We start from the raw sequence: 18,477 nt of genomic DNA, 5'->3' as shown, positions 1-18,477 counted from the left end.
ATAATGAAAGGTTTGTAAAAGAGGTATGAGAGGCAGAGGTGGGGGGGGGCTGAACTTGAAGGGATTACCGAGGATGAGATACATGGATGGGGTGAAGGGGGCATTGAACAAGAGGGGAATGTCTGTTAAGCAAGGAAGGGAGAAGGCAGGAGATAGGGATGAGTGAATAATGTCTGTGAATAGATGATGCTGTTATGCAAGGAAGGGAAGGGCGGGGCATTAAGGGATAGAGGGTGCTTATGTGTGAATTATATTTTGACACAGCCCGAGGAGATTTCTCCCCGTCTTCTCTTTATCTGTATAAAGGGACGGAGAGGGTGGTTTCCGATTAAATGGAGCGGCCTTGTTGTGGATGTACTGTGCCTTGCTGTATCGTTTCTAACCCAGAGCAGTGGGCGGGATAAAGGGATGATCGTCATCCATGAGGAGCTAAGATGAGAGGGGGGGGATAAGGGTGGTGGATGGGAAGGGAATGGGTGGGAATAGGTACATACCTTTAACCTGGCTATCTCCTTTATTAGGTGGAAAAAGCTCATGGTGTATTAGGTTAAGATTGGTCGTTTTAGGCTGGTATTAAGAAAATATACAAGAATAACATAAAAAAAAAAATGTGCTGCGCATTTGTCCGCCTTTTAATTTTTCCAGCTGAACAACTGTCCGCTGAAACAGCCGTCCAACAATTATCGATTAATATTAATTTCAACATAATTAAGATACTTTAAACATTTCCTTTTGTGCTTATTGTGGCATGAATGTGGTGCGAGTATGTGTGTGCAGTTGGCATCCCCGGCACGGGGTCATAGGCCACCGTGTAGAACGGGTCGAACGGGTGTTTGCTGATGTGTATGGGCAGTGTGTATGTGGAGAAAACGAGGGGAAGAACGAGTGAGAGAAGTACAGTGGAAGAAAAATGTACAGAATGATTAGCTAAAGTAGGATATACGAGTGAAAGAAAAACTTAGCTAGAAGTCTTTGTCATTGGGTTCAAAGAAGCAGGAAATAACGTGGATAAGGTAAATGATACGTAGGCACTCGGCCACACAAATATTATCTTCAATATTTTTTTCTCTCGTGAACTTGTAAAACTTAGCGAAATAAATTCCTGGTAAGTTTAAAAAAAATGTCCCTCTGTAGATAAAACTAAAGTTGAAAAGTCTGGATTTTGAATGTTTCATAATTCACTATTCTTATTGAAATATATTTTTTATAATCTCAGATATTGATATTCCAATCTGATATGTGAGATAAGTATATAGTTTTATGTAGATTGTAAAGCTTGCTCAACCAGAATAGTACAATAACAATAATACAAAGGTGCAATGTTCTATGTTGTCCTTTCTTAAACGACTCGAAACCGGGTGGGCAAGTACTACAATCCATCAAGATATAAAGGGGATATTTGGATAAAGTATTCGCATCATGGGAAGCCACGAATTGTCCATTAGTTCAGCTACTCTTGGTGTATCTTTAGGAGTGACGTTTGTTGTAGGATTATTCTGTGGATATCAGTTTAAAACTTGGCGAATCGAGTGGTTGAAAAGGAGGAGGGACAGGCTTCAAAGAAAGATGCTTCAAACTCAAGCAGAAATTGATAGTCTTCAAAAAGGACACTAGTTGCATAAATTTGTGATAATTTTATATTGTACATAAAATATACAAGTACTGTACCATCTTAGTAAATACAGAATCTAGTAAGTGGTTGTGATAAAAAAAAATTAGCTGTGTGACTTCAGTTCTGTTTTTTTGTTGAAGCTTTTTATGTGGGTGTTAGACCAGTTATGCTAATTAATAAGTACATTTTATAGTACACCAACCTCAGCTTGTAAATGGGAAATTTGGGGTGCATTATTTCAAGATTAGTTAAGTTGATGAGTATTTGAGAACAACTCTTGCCTCTTGGCCTTGGGAATGCAATGAAGGGGTCGGGGAGGGCTAATCCAGTTGTGGTTGTACATGGAGGAGCATGGGCCATCCCTGAAAAACTATGGAAGAGAAGCATTGCTGGTGTTAAAGCTGCTGCAATCCAAGGCTATCAGGTATGTAGACTTGTATATTATAATTGTTAGTAAATTTTTAGAAGTGCACACCTATGTGATAGAAAATTAGGTCAATTTACAGTTTCGCTTAACCAACAAATTTCTGCTGCACCTTCCGCTTTAAACTTTTCTAGTGATTTAAGTAGTGAACTGATTGATTTTACTATTCGTTTCCATCGCAAATATATCATTTCCACAATTTATGCCTACCTCTCATCCCCATCGATCTTGGGAGACCTGTGGAAATTGTTTTTTTTTTTGGGTGGGAAGTATTAAATCAAGTAATGGGCATTGCAAAACAGGTCTAAAATCAACAAGAACATAAAGAATATATGAAAATACATAAGTTACACCTTTGACGGCAGCATTGGCGGCAGCTGATGCAAGCATTGCTCTGTTATTGTTGAGGAGTGTTACCAACGATTCGCAAAACTTCTCACTCTATCCGCTACATTTAGCGAAGCCCATTCTGCCCATGCAAGAGTTGCTAACCCTAAATTAGGCTAACCTAACCTAACCCAATCCTGGGGAGGAGATGTAGGCCTAAGTTGAAAAATTCATTACTTGAAAACTACGCATTTGTGATGGCATTAATGTACACCAAAGCAAAGGTGGCGTCTCAAGCAACAGCATTGTTTGTTTGTTTATAGCTTTTAGCAACCTTTTCTATTATTTTCCACAAGCATAATGTATATTACATTTGTGTATTATAATTTACAAGATTATTATTTATTTTTAATTGCTATATCACATAGCTGTGAACTTCTAAAAATTTACCTAAACTAGCTTAAGCTGTCAGGCCTTGCTGTAGAGTTGTGTTGTGCTGCATTGCTTCTGACCCTGGCAGTGGGGAGGGGACATAATGGGCCTTCCATCCTTAAGAAACTCAGACAAAGAATAATTAATGAGTGTGGGATATGTGAAGTGTGAATGCATGCCTTGCTGGTCATCTATATAATGTGGAAAAGGCCTATTGGTATGGATATATATGCTTGATGCAGTATTTTTTTTTTTAGAAGTGTACACCTATGTGATGTAGCATTAGAAAATTAAATATTAATTTTGTGAATTATGATACATCAGTGTGATATGTTTTTCTTGGTGGAAATCAATAACAGAAAACATTGCTAAAAGTTATACACAGACAAATGAAGTTGCATCAACTTCTTTAGACGCCATCTGTTTTGATAGATTCAGGGGTCAAAGATGACAACGTCAACCCTGATGACCTCTAGAATTACAGATACCACATTACTAAATGCAGGCTAGGTAGGTTGGTTAGGTTAGAATAGACAAATTGATCTTATTTTAATTTCTTTCTACCTCCATATCTAGCAAAACAAAGGTGGCATCTCAAGCAGTTGAAGCAGCTGCATTTGTTTATGTATTGCTTGTAGCAACTTTTTCTTTTATTGATTTCTGCCTAGAAAAATATATATTACGTTGATGTATTATAATTTACAAATTTAACTTTTAATTTTCTTTTGCTTTATTGCGTAGGTGTGCACTTGTAAAAATTTATCTTTAATACAAACTAGAGAGAGAAATACCTTTGGGCTTAGACAAAATATCATTCACACATAAGCACAACTCACTCCCTATTCCCTGCCTCTCCCTTCCTTGCATAACAGTATCATCTATGCACAGCCACTCTCCATTCATCCCTATCTCTTACCTTCCCCATTCTTTGCTCAACAGACATTTCCTTCTTGCTCAATGCCCCCTTTGCCCTGTCCATCCATCTCGTCCTTGGTCATCTCCTCAAAATCACTCCCTGCACCTCTACGTTCCACACCTCTTTTACTCTTTCTTCACTCATTCTTTCCATGTGTCAAAACCATCCCAGTGCTCTTTCATCAGCCCTATCTGTCATCTCCTTTTCCACTCCAGCTCTCCTCCTCACTTCCTCGTTTCTTACTCTATCAAACCTTATAACCCTTACCATACTTCTCAGACATTTCATCTCAAACAGATTTAAAATTTTCCTCTCTGCCTCTCTTAAATTACAAGTCTCTGCCCTATATGAAGTTGTTGGCACAATCACCCCTTCATACAATCTCCTCATAGCATCAATTCCAAGATACCTATTTCTCATGACACTTTTTAAACCTTAAAGGCATTTACATGCTTCTCAATCTATAGTTTACCTCCACCCCTCCCTTTCCTGCCACATGTGACCCCAAATACATAAAGCTGTCCACTTCCTCCAGCCTTTCTCTTTTAAGCCTTACTTCCAACTCTCTGCCATCCTCTATCCTTGTACATCTCATCACCTTGCTTTTACCCACGTTTACCTTCAACTTTCTCCTATTGCATACCTTCCTAAACTGTCACAAACTCCCCTAATCTCTCATCTGACTCTGCCACAAGCACAGTGTGGTCAGCAAACAAGAACTGGCTCACCTATTTTTCTCCATTTTCTATAACCATCTCCAATCCCCTGCCCATTACCCTTGTCTTTACCTCCTGCACCACCCCATCCATGTATGCATTGAACAGCCACAGCAACATGATACATTCCTGATGCAGTCCCACCTTTACCTCAAAGCACTCTCACCATCTCCAATTCTAACACAGGCTCTATTACTCTTGTAAAAACTCTTGACTGCCCTGAACAGCTTTCCCCCAATCCCATATATATATATGCAGAACCTCCCAGAGTGCCTTCCTGTCTACCTTGTCATAAGCCTTTTCCAAATCATTAAAGGCCCAAAAAACATCCTTACCTTTTCCCATAGCTTTCCCACATGTCTGTCTTGCTATAACAATCTGATCCACACAACCCATGCCTTTCTTAAACCCCCACTATTTCTCATCTCACCAATTACTTCCTCTGTTCCTCTCCTAATCCTCTCAAAACCATCCCATAAGTCTTCCCAACTACACTCAAACTGGTCCCTCTAAAAATACTAATCTCACATTTTCCCCTTTTTTGTATAGCAGAACTGTACTGGCATCATTCCTTCAGCACTAACTTTTCTTGGACACACATCAAACAACCTCACTAGCCGGTCCATTGTTACTGTACCTCCCTTCTTCAGACACTCCACATGACACTCATCAAACCCAGGTGCCTTACCTGCTCTCATAATTTTATTAAGTATATGCACTTCATCTTTTCTTATTTCTTCTCCATTTTCCTCACCATCTGTCATTTTCTTAGCTCCTCCCACTGCTACCACCACTCCCTCCTTATCCTCTTCCACATTTAGCAGCTTCCCTTTACTGCCTCCTCTTCCATTATCATCTCTCCATCTGCACCTTTTACCTTTTCTTCTCTACTACTTGATTTGCCTCCACTTCCTTCCAAAATATCTTTTCATTACTTTTAAAATTTTCTGTCATACTCCTCCCTCATTTTACATCTCTCTTTTTTTTTTTTTTACTTTTGTATGTTTCATCTTACTTTGCAAGCAGTCCATGAATACTCACTTCTCTCTTCAACAAACTTCTTCATTTCATCATCCCACCACTAACTACCCTTTCTATTACCTCCCATCCTTTTTGTTCCACACATTATCTTTGCACACCTTGTTACTCTTTCCTTGAAACACCCCCATTCCTCCCCTGCTCCTACTTCTACTCTATCCTTCATCACCTCCCACACTTCTCTCGGCTTCCTCTTGTACTCCTTTTCCTCCTCATTTAAACAGGGATTTCTCCGTCTTCTCTTTTTCAAGCATGAGGGAATGGAAGGGAGGTGGGTCACTGATTAAGTGAAGTGGCCTTGCTGTAGATGTACTGTGTCTTGCTGCATTGCTTGTGACCCAGAACAGAGAGTGGGATACAGGGATGACACATCATCCATGAGGAGCTAAGATGAGAGCGAGGAAAGGGTGGTGGAGGGGAGTGGAATGGGTGGAAGTAGGTATGTGCCTTTGAATTGGCTACCTTCCTTATAAGGGGGAAAAAGGTCTTGGTATAAACAAACTAGAGATTCACCTAGGTCTCTTAATCCAACGCTCACCGACTGCCACTTGTGCAGACGTTTGGTCTTAGGACATAAACCCACTTCATTAATTGGCCCAAGTCATATAACCCCACCCATGCCCCAAGTGGGTTTATTTCCTGGGCCCAAATGTCCACACAAGTGGCAATTGGTGAGTGCTGGATGAAGGGACCTAGGTGTAATGTACTGTAGGATAGGAAATGGGTCTGTGGAATTTCATACATTTACTTTATCCAGGTGTTGGAGAATGGAGGATCTGTTGTGGATGCAGTAGAGGCAGGATTGGTATCTTTGGAGGATTGTCCAGTTTTTGATGCAGGTATTTCTAAGTTTTTTGTATGGGCTTTGCACATTATGATTAATTCATTTGGAAGGTTGGAAATTGGGTGTGATTTTGAAAATTTGAAAAAAATGGAATACAGTCAAAAGAATAAGAGTACTAAAGTGTATGTAACTTGATCCATATTTTAATCTGTATAAGAATCCTACGATAGCATACTGTTGCAGAGGTTTACATGACAAGCTTTATTGCTGTTTCCATTTCATTTAACATCCCCCAAAGGCACTGGGTCAGTTTTAACTTATGATGGCCAAGTGGAAATGGATGCAATTGTTATGGAGGGAGATACAATGAAAGCAGGTGCTGTTGGAGCTGTAAAGAACTTAAGAAACCCAGTCAAACTGGCAAGACTTGTCATGGAACGAACTCCACATGTCTTACTTGTGGGTAAGTGTTCAATGATTATTACTGTGTTGAATGATATATATATGTATATATATATATATATATATATATATATATATATATATATATATATATATATATATATATATATATATGTATATATATAAGTATTTTAATGCCCATTTTTAGCTCTTATTTAACCACAAGATTACAAATTCCAAGTATGAAAATTTTACATATTTATAAACAACCAAATACCCTTATAAATGTACAGTATGAACCCTTGGTATACATAATAGCACTGCCTCATTTCACATGTCATGATAATGCCCACACCTTTTAACATGAACATTATAGTGGTAGTGCAGTAAATTATTATGTGGAACAAGCTTAAAAGTTGTGCTCCATGCAGACATAAAACTTGTTCCTGGTACTTTGGCCTTTATGGTAAGAAGAGTTTAGAATAATGAGAGATAAATTCTAATATGGTTCTGGTAGTGAGAAAAGTGAAAAGAATTTTTATAGATTTCCATATTTGGCAACAAGGAAATGAATTTTTGACATCATACTCAAAGGACTACCACTTGCAGCTACCTATCATTAGTTCTTGGACATACACTGTTCAGTGATGTGGAGCATTTAGGGAGGGGGGGAGAGGAATAAATAGTTCCACACATGCATTCCTTTGGGACTATTTAAGTATTTGGAAATTTTTTCAAGTAAAGGTTTAGATATACTGTGAGACCTCTCATTAACGGACGTTAATTAGCTGTGTTTGTGGTGTTTTTGCTGTGTTTTCGGTGTTTTTGGTGCCGTTGTTTAGTGCATGCAATCACTGTGCCACCCAAAAACCACTCCAAATTAACAGATTATTCACATCAACGGACACCGTTACCCCCCTTTTAGTCTGTTAATGAGAGGTAGTACTGTATGTTCAACATGTATGTATTCATTGCTTGATCAATGTAAAGTCTGAGTTTTTATGGAGCTTTTTTAGATATGACTTCAATCACATGTGTAAAATGGTGTGTGAAACATGGAATATGTAAACTATAATTATATATCTATTACCAAGGGCTTCTTTCCCCTTATACAGGAGGTAGCCAAGTCAAAGGCATGCATCCACTCCCATTTCATTCCCATCAATCACCCTTTTTCCCCCTTATATCTTAAGTTCTTGTGGGTGAAAGGTCATAACCATAACTGAAAAAAAGTATGATTGGGAATGCATATTTTTTATTCTTTGACAGGAGAGGGAGCTAATAAATTTGGTGAAGAGCACAATATCCATCAAGTTGACCCAGATGAACTTGTCACTGAATACGCAAAGGAGGAGCTGGAGAAATACAAAAAATATAGCAAAACTGTGTTCTCCCTATTCAACAAAAAAGAGTAAGTGACAAATTGAAATTTTGTATGATATAAAAAGTAATTGCATGTATTATAGCTTCACCTCCCCTTCTTCCCAAATCCAGCATAGGGGAAGAAAATCCTACCCCTTTTCACACCTCCCTCTCCAAGATCATGCAATAATTGCATCTTATTACTTTCTTAACAATATTGTCATTTTATCTCTATTGAGTCTCTATTATGGAGGTTATTGCCTTAGTCCAAGGGTGTCAAACTCAATGAATGCAAAAACTATACAAGAATTTAAGAACAAACTTGATGTTGAAAGATACAAAGACAGGTCACTGTGAGCATAGCTCTCTTCCCGTATAATACTACTAGGTAAATACATACACCTGATAAGACTCACACTGTTATGCCTGCACTCAGGACACCATCCAACATTAAAATAGTGCAGACACAGAATAGACATGGCCATAGATTCAAATTATTCCAGATACAACCACCACATAGAACAGCACATGTGATGCCCCACATTAACAATACCCAGACAACAACAGTATGTATCTTCCCTGAGTGACTTACAGTCTTGCCAGGAGGCTGATACCAGTTACCTGAAGGCAACTGGTCTTCATCAAGAGAGACCATGGGCAATGGACTGACAGAATGACTGCATTGAATCGGTTTTCTATTGGTGACATTTTAATTCTAATGACCACTCGCATTACATTCACTTTTCTTAAGTTTGTTATGTTATTCTTGCCTATTTCCTTTTTAAATCTAAATTTGTCTAGTTTATAACCATTACTGTGAGTCCTGCCCTGTTGTTTTAATATGATGACCTTGTGTTCTTCACCCTTGTTAATGCCTTTGATCCACTTGAACACCTATATTAGATCACCCTGCACTCTGTGTCTTTCCAGAGAGTGTAAGTTAAGGTGCCTAAGCCTCTCTTCGTAAGGTAAATTTCTGAGTCCATGTATCATTTTGGTCATTCTTCTCTGTACTGATTCTAGTGAATTGATGACCATTCTGTAGGATGGAGCTCAAAACTGGACCGCATAGTCAAGGATGGGTCTAACTATCGCTAGATAGAGTTTAATAATTACCTCTGCACTTCTATTCATTACTGTCCTAGCAATGAAACCTAATGCTCTGTTAGCTTTATTCCTGGCACTAATGCACTGTTTCCTGGTTTTAATGTCCGGACCTACTAGAACTCCCAAGTCTCTCTCGCACTCAGTTTTCTCAAAAAGCGTGTTATCTAAGCTGTATCTATTTTCGAGGTTGTGTAGCCCTATGTTTAACATGCTACACTTAGAGATATTGAAGTTCATTTGCCATTTCACGGACAATGTGAACAATTTGTTAAGATCATCCTGCAGAATCTCTGCGTCGTCTCCTGACCTAATTAGGCATCCTATTTTAGTGTCGTCCGCAAACTTACTAACATCACTATTTATCCCATCGTCTAAGTCATTTATGTACATAATAAACAGCAAGGGACCCAAAACCAAGCCCTGTGGGACTCCACTAGTAACATTGCCCCACCTAGATTTTACTCCATTGATGGTGACCCATTGTTTTCTGTTACTAATCCAAGCTCTAATCCATTCTAACACTTTTCCTCCTATGCCATGGGCTTTGATTTTATTTAGTAGTCTCTGGTGTGGCACCTTGTCGAACGCTTTGCTAAAGTCAAGGTAAATAACATTGTAATTATCATTGTTATCTGACGCCTTATATTCTTTAGTGTAAAAGGATAGAAGATTAGTTATACATGACTTACCCTTGGAGAAACCATGCTGTGAATCACGAATTAAATTATGTCTTTCGATGTGTTCTCAGAGTCTAATTACTATAACTGATTCCATCATTTTTCCTATAACCAATGTCAAACTGATTGGCCTGTAGTTGCATATAGACAATCTATCTCCCTTCTTAAAAATAGGAACAATGTTTCCTTGCCTCCAAGCAGTAGGCACAAAACCATTGTTTACTGATTTATTAAATATTTCAGTTAACTGGTTGCAGATTTCAAATTTACACTCCTTTAGCATTCTCAGAAATTTTTTGTCTGGACCTGGGGATTTTGTAGTTTTAAGCCTTTCAATCTGCTTGACTACTACTTTACCAATGCTGATATTAGATAGATTACGTTCTACATCCCCTCTGAAAATCGGATTGCAGTCAGGTACTTATCTAACCTCTCATTAGTAAACACCGATAGAAAATAATTGTTAAACTCTTCACTCATTTTTTCCTCCGATTCAATTATGACATTTTCATAATTTTGAATTGGTCCTATTCTTTCTTTATTTTTTGTTCTATAGAGATGAAAGAAACCCTTTGGGTTGAATCTGACTAGCAACCTTAATTTCATAATTACATTTCACTGTACATGTATTCTTTTTAAACAGCTTTGCCATTTCGTTATATCTTGATCTAAGGTGTGTTTCCCCATTTTTTATTTTTACATAAAGTTCTCTTTTCATTCTGATCTCATGTTTCAATCTATCCGTCATCCATTTGGGAGTATTACAATTTTTCAGTATTGACTTCAGTAGGATAAATGTATTTTGTGCATTAATAATTAAATCAGATTGCTATACATTTCATCCAAATTGCTGACCTGTCTGTTGAGGCCTCACCCCCAAACACATGGAACATAAGAGAGAAGGAGTTTGAATGTGTTTGAGATGAGGTGTCTGAGAAGTATGATAGGGGTTACTAGGCTGGATAGAGTGAGGAATGAGGAGGAGAATGGGGGTGGAAAGGGAGTTGGGAGATAGGGTGGATGAAAGAGTTTTGGGATGGTTTGGTCATATGGAAAGAATGAGTGAAGAAAGACTAGTAAAAGAGGTGTGGAAGGAGTGAACATGAGGGGTCGATCTAGGATGAGATGGATGGATGGGGGTTAAAAGGGGCTTTGGGAAAGAGGGGAATGTCTGTTGAGGAAGAACGGGAGAGGACAGAAGATGGGTGAATGGAGAATGGTTGTATATGGATGATGATGTGATGCATGAGGTGGAATGGATGGGGGGTGAGGGAGTATGTGTAAGAAAAATTTGATGCAGCCCGAAGGGAATTCTCCCCATCTTTTCTGCATGAGGGGACGGAGAGGGGGTGGGTCACCGATTTAATGAAGTGGCCTTGCTGTGGATGTGCTTTGTCTTGCAACACTGCTTCTGACCCAGGGCAGTGGACAAGATGCCGGGATGACTCCGTCATCCAGGAGTTGCCAAGGTAAGAGGGAGGAAAGTGGAGTGTGATAGGGATGGAATGGGTGATAGTGGTTTTTATGCCTTTGTTTTTTGGCTACCTCCCATATAAGGGAGAAAAAGCCTTTGGTATATGTATATATATATGTATGTTATGTTTCTCCTTCCAGCTTCCATAAAGGTCATGAAACAGTTGGCTGTGCTGCTGTTGATGTTAATGGTAAAGTGGCCTGTGGTACTTCAACTGGAGGTATTACTGGAAAGATGCCAGGTCGAGTTGGGGACACACCTTGTGTTGGTGCAGGGGCATATGCTGATGGCCACGTTGGTGCTGTATCTACAACTGGGCATGGTGAAGCTATCATGAAGGCATGTTTAGCAATGCAAGTTATCTCTCATATGGAAATAGGTATGTTGACAAGAACAGTTTGTTTTATTGGAGATCAGATTGTTTACTTTTTTTTTTTGTGCTATGTCTTGCAACACTGCTTCTGACCCAGGGCAGTTGGCGAGATGCAGGGATGACCCATCATTCAGGAAGAGCCAAGATTAAAGGGACGGAAGGTGGGGGATAGGAGTGGAGTGTGATGGGGATGGAATGGTTGGGAGTGGATTTTATGCCTTTATTTTTTGGCTACCTCCCTAATAAGGGGAAAAGAGCCTTTGGTATATGTATGTGTATGTCTGATACATAGTGCAGATAAAGTTTTACCTGAATGACTATATGTAATTGGTAAGTGTAAAACCTGGCATATACATAGATATATGCCAGGGAGGTAGCCAAATTTAAAAGGCATAATTCCACTCCCACCCATTTCATCCCCACCCATTCCATTTATATCCAACACCCTCCCTCACATCTTGGCTCCTCATGGATGATGGGCCATCCCTGCATCTCATCCATTGCCCTGGGCTAGAAACAATTCAGCAAGACACAGCACATCCACAGCAATGCCACTTCATTTAATTGGGAAAAAAACACTTTTCCCCTCATACAGAAACATTGATGATGGGGAGAAATCCCTTTGGGCTGCATCAAAACATCATTCACCCATAACCACACTCTTCCATTCATCTCAGTATCATCCATACACATTCATTCTCCACTCACCCCTATCTTCTGCCTTCTCCCTTCCTTCCTCAACAGACATTCTCCTCTTATTCAATGTTTCTTTCACCCCATCCATCCATCTCATCTTTGGTAGCCCCCTCATCTTCATTCCATCCACCTCAGTCTTCCACACTTCTTTTACTGATCTTTCTTCACTCATTCTGTCCATGTGTCCAAACCATCCCAAATAATCTTTAATCAACACTATCTGCCATCTCCTTTTCCACCCAGCTCTCCTCTTCACCTCCTCATTTCTCACACTGTCCAACCTAATAACCCCTACCATACTTCTTAAGACATTTCATCTCAAACATATTTATACTCTTCCTCTCTTCCTGTTATGTTCCATGTCTCTGCCCCAAACAGTGCTGTCTGCACAATCACCCCTTCATACAATCACCTCTTAGCATCCATTCCCAAATGTCTACTTCTCATTTCACTTTTTAATCCCCTAGAGCATGTACTTGTTTCTCTTGGTTTACTGTCTACCTTGACCTCCATTCCCTTTCCTGCCACATTCGACCCCAAGTACCTAAAGCTATCCACTTCCTCCAGCCTCTCTCCTTTAATACTCACTTCCAAATTGCTGCAATCCTCTCCCATTGTACATTGTGTCACTTTACTTTTACCTACATTTACCTTCAACTTTCTCCTCTTGCATATCTTTCTAAACACCATCACAAACTCCCTTAATTCCCCCTATGGTCCTCCTACAAGCAGTGTCTCCTAATCTCAGTGAGACACACCACAACACCCTTCAAATCATACAAAACAAAGCCCTAAAAACAATTACAGGCTGCACAAATACAACACCTACAGACCATTTACACCATGAAACAAAAGTCCTCAAAGTCAAGGACCACCTCGACATGAGAGGCACACAAACACTTGCCGCAGCCACCACAAACACATTACACCCGCAACACTACATAGCAGAACACCCACACACACCAAGAAACATTAAAACAACACCCAAAAACCTTTATCACGCACAGATACTCTCTTCTCTTCCTCCACAACCACCAAATACCAGCCTCCAGAAACATATTCATAATCATATCACTCACCGCTCCATTAACACACTGAAAGACAACACACTGCTGCATGCCAGACCCCCTGATATCCACCCTTCTGAATCCTCTCTCCCATGAAAGGACAGAGTCCACTTGGCCAGACTGCGGTGCGGTCACCACCCAGCACTTCTAAGCTACCAGAAGAGGCTGGATGACCGCATTGTGAACAGCTGCCCAGGATGTAACACTTCACCCCATACCATACAACACATAATGGAAGACTGCATTATACACAATCATGCACACAAACAACACAACATACGCTCTATAAAGGATTTGTGGGAAAACCCAATTTCGGCTATGGCATTCCTTGGGGAGACGGGACTGCTCGGACAGACAGTCTAGGGAATGACAACAACAACAACAACAAACGCCAACTGGCTTATCTCTCGATCCTCTCCATTTCCTTTAACTCTTTCCAATACCTTTCCCATTACCCTCACATTTACCTCCTGCACCACCCCATCCATACATACATATACATACCACTTTTTCACCCTTACAAGGGAGGTAGCCAAAGTAAAAGGTATAAATCCGCTCCCACCCATTTCATCCCTACATACTCTACTCTCAATCACCACCCCTCCCTCCCTCTTTTTTTGGCTCCTCCTGGATGATAGGTCATCCCTGCATCTTGCTCACCACCATGGGTCAGAAACAATGTAGCAAGACACAGCTCATCCACAACAAGGCCACTTCATTTAATCGGTGACCCCTCCTCTCTCTGTCCCTTCATGCAGAAACAGAGAAGACTGGGAGAAATCCCTTCAGGCTGTGTCAAAATATCATTCACATATACTCCCTCACCCTCCTCCTGTCCCCAACCCACTCCCTTCTATGCATTACAGCAACAACCATACACAACCATTCTCCACTCACCCCTATCTTCTGTCTTCTCCCTTCCTCAACAGACATTCCCCACTTTCTCAATGCTCCTTTGACCCCATCTTTAGTCACCCTCTCATGTTCACTCCCTCCACCTCTACATTCCACACCTCTTTTACTAATCTTTCTTCACTCATTCTTTCCATGTATCCAAACCATCCTAATACTCCTTCATCAACTTTGTTTTTGATGTTTTGTTTTTGATATATTGCTTTTTAAATGACTCAGAACCGATCACTGCACCAAGATGTCTGTCCACCTTTTTAGCTACCTTCACTTCACTATTTTTAAGGAAGTTTTTGGCTTCGTCAAAGTAATCTGGCTTCGCTATGAGGACAGACTTCTTTGCATTTGGGATATAACCCAAGTCTGGATTATGTGTCTGCACCAAATCCCACCACATTTTTACATCTGCTACTTTCCCTGCCCCTGTGATCTGTATATTCTATCTGTTTAACCCTGGTGTCCTCATTTTGTATCCTCTGTTGCAGGTGCATAAGACCAAGTGTGTACATTGCAATGGCCACTGGGTCTCCCTGAGTAATGCCCTCCATTGATTGGATGACCTCCACTATTGTTTCTTTCTTTTCAATTCTGTTGGTGACAAATAGCTTTGCTGATTCTATGTGTTCTCCACATGCTTTGCCAAAACTGGGCACTTGATTTTGATATTGTGTATAGTAGCCTCTCAATTTATGTTGTTGAAGGTGTTGGAAGCATCGACTAATAATACTACTTCAGAGTCTGTTTCCTCAAATATCCTCCTCATGGCATGAATTGCCACCTTGCAACCTGCCTGTTGCCCCACACACATATGAAGGTTCCCAGCCATACACCTCATCCTTTGCGACTTCCATGATAGCTTTCCCTATTATTCTTCTCAGCACCTCACCTGTACCAATTGGATGACAGCCAGGCTTCTTATCCAGCAGGATAAGTCTGCACACTGTATGCCTCAAGGTGCTGACAGTCCTCAGTAGCCATTTTCCTCACCAAACCAGCAATGGCATCCTGCAGTACCCCTGCTGTTGCCCCACATAGGTTGGTGTTAAGGAGACATTTCCATCCAGACGCATTCAAGCTCGATGGACCTGCTGCTCCCTGGGTGTGTAGAGCAAGGCTCCAAATCCTTTCTCTCATGATGTGCTCAAAGATCACTTTGTGGGGTGGGAAGTAGTCACCATTGAATTTAGTGTCTGGATTTGCTGATCTTGCATTTGGATGTTTTTCTTTCAGGATCTTTAGTGTTTCTTCATTTAGGGGTAGAACTCCTGGGTCTTCATCCTCCTTTGTGAGTGACCTCATGGCAGCTTCAACCTTTCCCTGCCTCATCTTGTCTGCAAAATTCCTGGCTCTGTCTTCTGGTATCTTCTTTCTGTTAGTGCCATTGTGGAATCTATCTTGAATGGCCTCTGCCTCCATCATTAGTTGCTCCACTTCTTATCTTTTCCATTGTTCCATCCTCCATTGCAATGCCTGGACATTCTCAGAATGCTTTGATTTTCTGCGAGTCCTCTGACATGTAAGGTGTGGAAGGGTGGCCAACGTTTTGAATACCCACGAAGCATAGGGAGACAAGTTTATATGTACTCTTATTAGACAGGTCATCTCCTCTATTAGGTCTTTGGTTACATTGCATTTAGGCAGGGTGAAGAGGTTTCCTTGGGGAGAAGGCAAGTATCCTGCTGTAGGCATTGTCCAGCCACTCCTCAACCATGGGCTGTTGCCACATCTCCTAGAACCTACCCTCTACCCTCCTGCCTTGCTGTTCTTGATGACATGGGCTTTCATCCTCTGAACTCAATATCGTGGGGTCACTTCCCTCTTCTGAGTCTCTCTCACTCACTAGACTACCACCCACATTCATCTTCATCACATCCCTCCCAGTTGACCACTCCTCGCCTCTGGAAATTGTTGCTCCCTCCAATTTCTGCATTCCTCTCCTCTTCTGCAGTTTGTGGACCCTCTTCCACTTTTGATGCATGCAAATTTTCTGCAATTTTGCTGTGCAGACACAAATGCAGCATGTTTTGCTGACCATCATGGGTGAGACTCCTAGTCCTTGGGTGACTTAAATGGATAATGCTAACACCAGTTCCCACCTGTGCCAGCCCCAGAACACAACCTCTTTGATATTATAATTCCTTCCAAGTGACATTTTCTGTTAGTCCCTTGGCTTGCCAGTACTCAATTCTCACATGATAGTTCACAACTTTCCCTCATGCTTGTCTGAGAGAACACGTGGGAGAGAGAGAGAGATATAAGCATTTGGATAAGAGGGGCGAGAGGGGGATGGGTGCCTGGGAATGCAATTATGCAGATATAATGAGAGGAGCTGCTAGAGAAAGAGAGCCAGGTCGTGGGGAATTTTGAATTTTGAGGGTGAGTATGATGGACACAAATTTAGAGAGAACAGGAGAGAAGCACTATGGAAAGTAATGCAACAAAAAGGAGGAGGACAGGAGTGGGAGAAGGGAGATAGGATCAGGAGGGGAGGAGAAAGTAAGAGAGGGGGGAGGGTTTGGAGAGAGAGAGAAATGAAAGGAGAAAAGTAGATGAAGAGAAAGTGAGAGGAGGAGAAAGATAGAGGGAGAGTGAGAGGGAAGGCAGATAGATGGGGAAAATATATGGAGGGAGAGAGAGAGATGGGGAAAAGAAAGTGAGAGAAGGAGATAGTAAAAGAGTGGGAGAGAAGAAGGGAGAGGTAGAGAGATAGAGAGAGGGAGGGGAGAAAGAGGGTAGGAGGTGGGGACAGGCCAGCGGATGTTATCGCTGTAAAGTTTGTAGGACTGTCCACTATGTGTGTGTGTGTGGTGGGGGGGGATAGCTGATTGACAGGTAGTGGCTAGTGATGGATCTATGGGTTTATGGGGAAAAGGGGGGAGGGAAGGGGAAGAGGGGACCAACCTTTACTGCGGATCATAAAATCCATATGGTGCCATGGGCCTATGTATAGCCACATTGTTTAACCTTGCTTGTTTATGAAAGCAGCAGCAGGTTGAATTGATAGGCACTGCTTATGAATAATAGCGTGCAAGCAAACTACTACTACTACAACATAGTGTTGGATGAGAGTGGAATGGGTGTATGTCTTAGCTGGCTATCCCCCATATATGGGAGAAGAGGCCCTAACTATATAGATAGGTTATTACTACTATTATTATTGTTAAGTTATCAGCACACTGAACTTTTTTATTGTTTGAACAGGTACATCACCAGAGGAATCTATAAAGAAGAGTCTTAATCGCATGGAAGAACGCATTAAAGGTTTTGGAGGTGCAATTGCAGTATCCTATACAGGCCAAGTAGCAGCACTTTTCTCAACAGACCGAATGCCTTGGGCATATGTTAAAGATGGGGAACTGCACTATGGCATCCATCCAGGAGAACATCATGTTGAACCATATGTGACATAGTTGCAGGAAGCATAATTCTCTTATAAACTGGAGACGTATAACATTCCAGACAAATTTGACAACTCATGGGTCAGATAAATATTTTTTTTTTTCTCCAGCACCTGATATGTGAGGTGGCAAGGCATGATAGTCTTTAGTTATGTTGAAAACTAAATTTCTGAGCAGAGAATTAATCAGGACAGAAGCCATAACTGGATGAACAGTGTGAGGATAGTTATAGACTTCTCTGCAAGCTTTTAATTGTGTTGCAGTAGTTTTCAGACAGCAGTGAATTGTACAGTTGGAAAAATAATTTTCTACATTTTGCTATGTATATTTGTATACAATTAAATAAATTGTAAATGATAACTTTGGTAAGAAACAACCAAGACACTTGATTTATGACAAATTACTCTGAATTTTTTTCCCCCACCATAAGGCATTTGAGGAAGTCGGTGAATGATTTCCTTAATTGTACAGTGATATATATATATATATATATATATATATATATATATTATTGTCATAGGAGCTCATGTATTCTGGGTTTTGGAGTAATGTGAAGTGGTTGTATGATTTGACATGGCCATCCCCCCTGTAAGGGGGGGGGGAGGCACATCCTGTACATACATATTAAAACCTATTGAACACCTTTTCTATCTCGGCACCTTGTGGATTATCCATGAAGTAACAAGTTGGGTGGTGGTTTTAAATGTGATCTATTGTGTATATAGTAAGTGAGGAACTTTTGACTTGGCCACCCTCCTACCCA

General features: G+C 40.7%; 1 protein-coding gene across 1 annotated transcript; it reads left to right on the top strand.

Annotated features, from left to right (window-relative positions):
• Nucleotides 1-860: 860 nt before the first annotated feature.
• On the top strand, nt 861-17,805 carry LOC143030089 (isoaspartyl peptidase/L-asparaginase). Its single transcript, XM_076193291.1, has 8 exons — nt 861-2,036; nt 6,223-6,304; nt 6,548-6,712; nt 7,921-8,062; nt 8,571-8,670; nt 11,088-11,266; nt 11,412-11,650; nt 17,518-17,805. The coding sequence occupies exons 1-8, from the start codon at nt 1,914-1,916 to the stop codon at nt 17,724-17,726; spliced, it is 1,239 nt and encodes a 412-aa protein (XP_076049406.1). The 5' UTR covers nt 861-1,913; the 3' UTR covers nt 17,727-17,805.
• Nucleotides 17,806-18,477: the final 672 nt, after the last annotated feature.

This window comes from Oratosquilla oratoria, chromosome 11 (assembly GCF_046742065.1).
Source record: "Oratosquilla oratoria isolate Oo_2021 chromosome 11, ASM4674206v1, whole genome shotgun sequence".
NCBI lineage: Eukaryota > Metazoa > Arthropoda > Malacostraca > Stomatopoda > Squillidae > Oratosquilla > Oratosquilla oratoria.
Note: the sequence above shows the minus strand (reverse complement) of the source record. Positions and strands in the feature narration are given on the sequence as shown.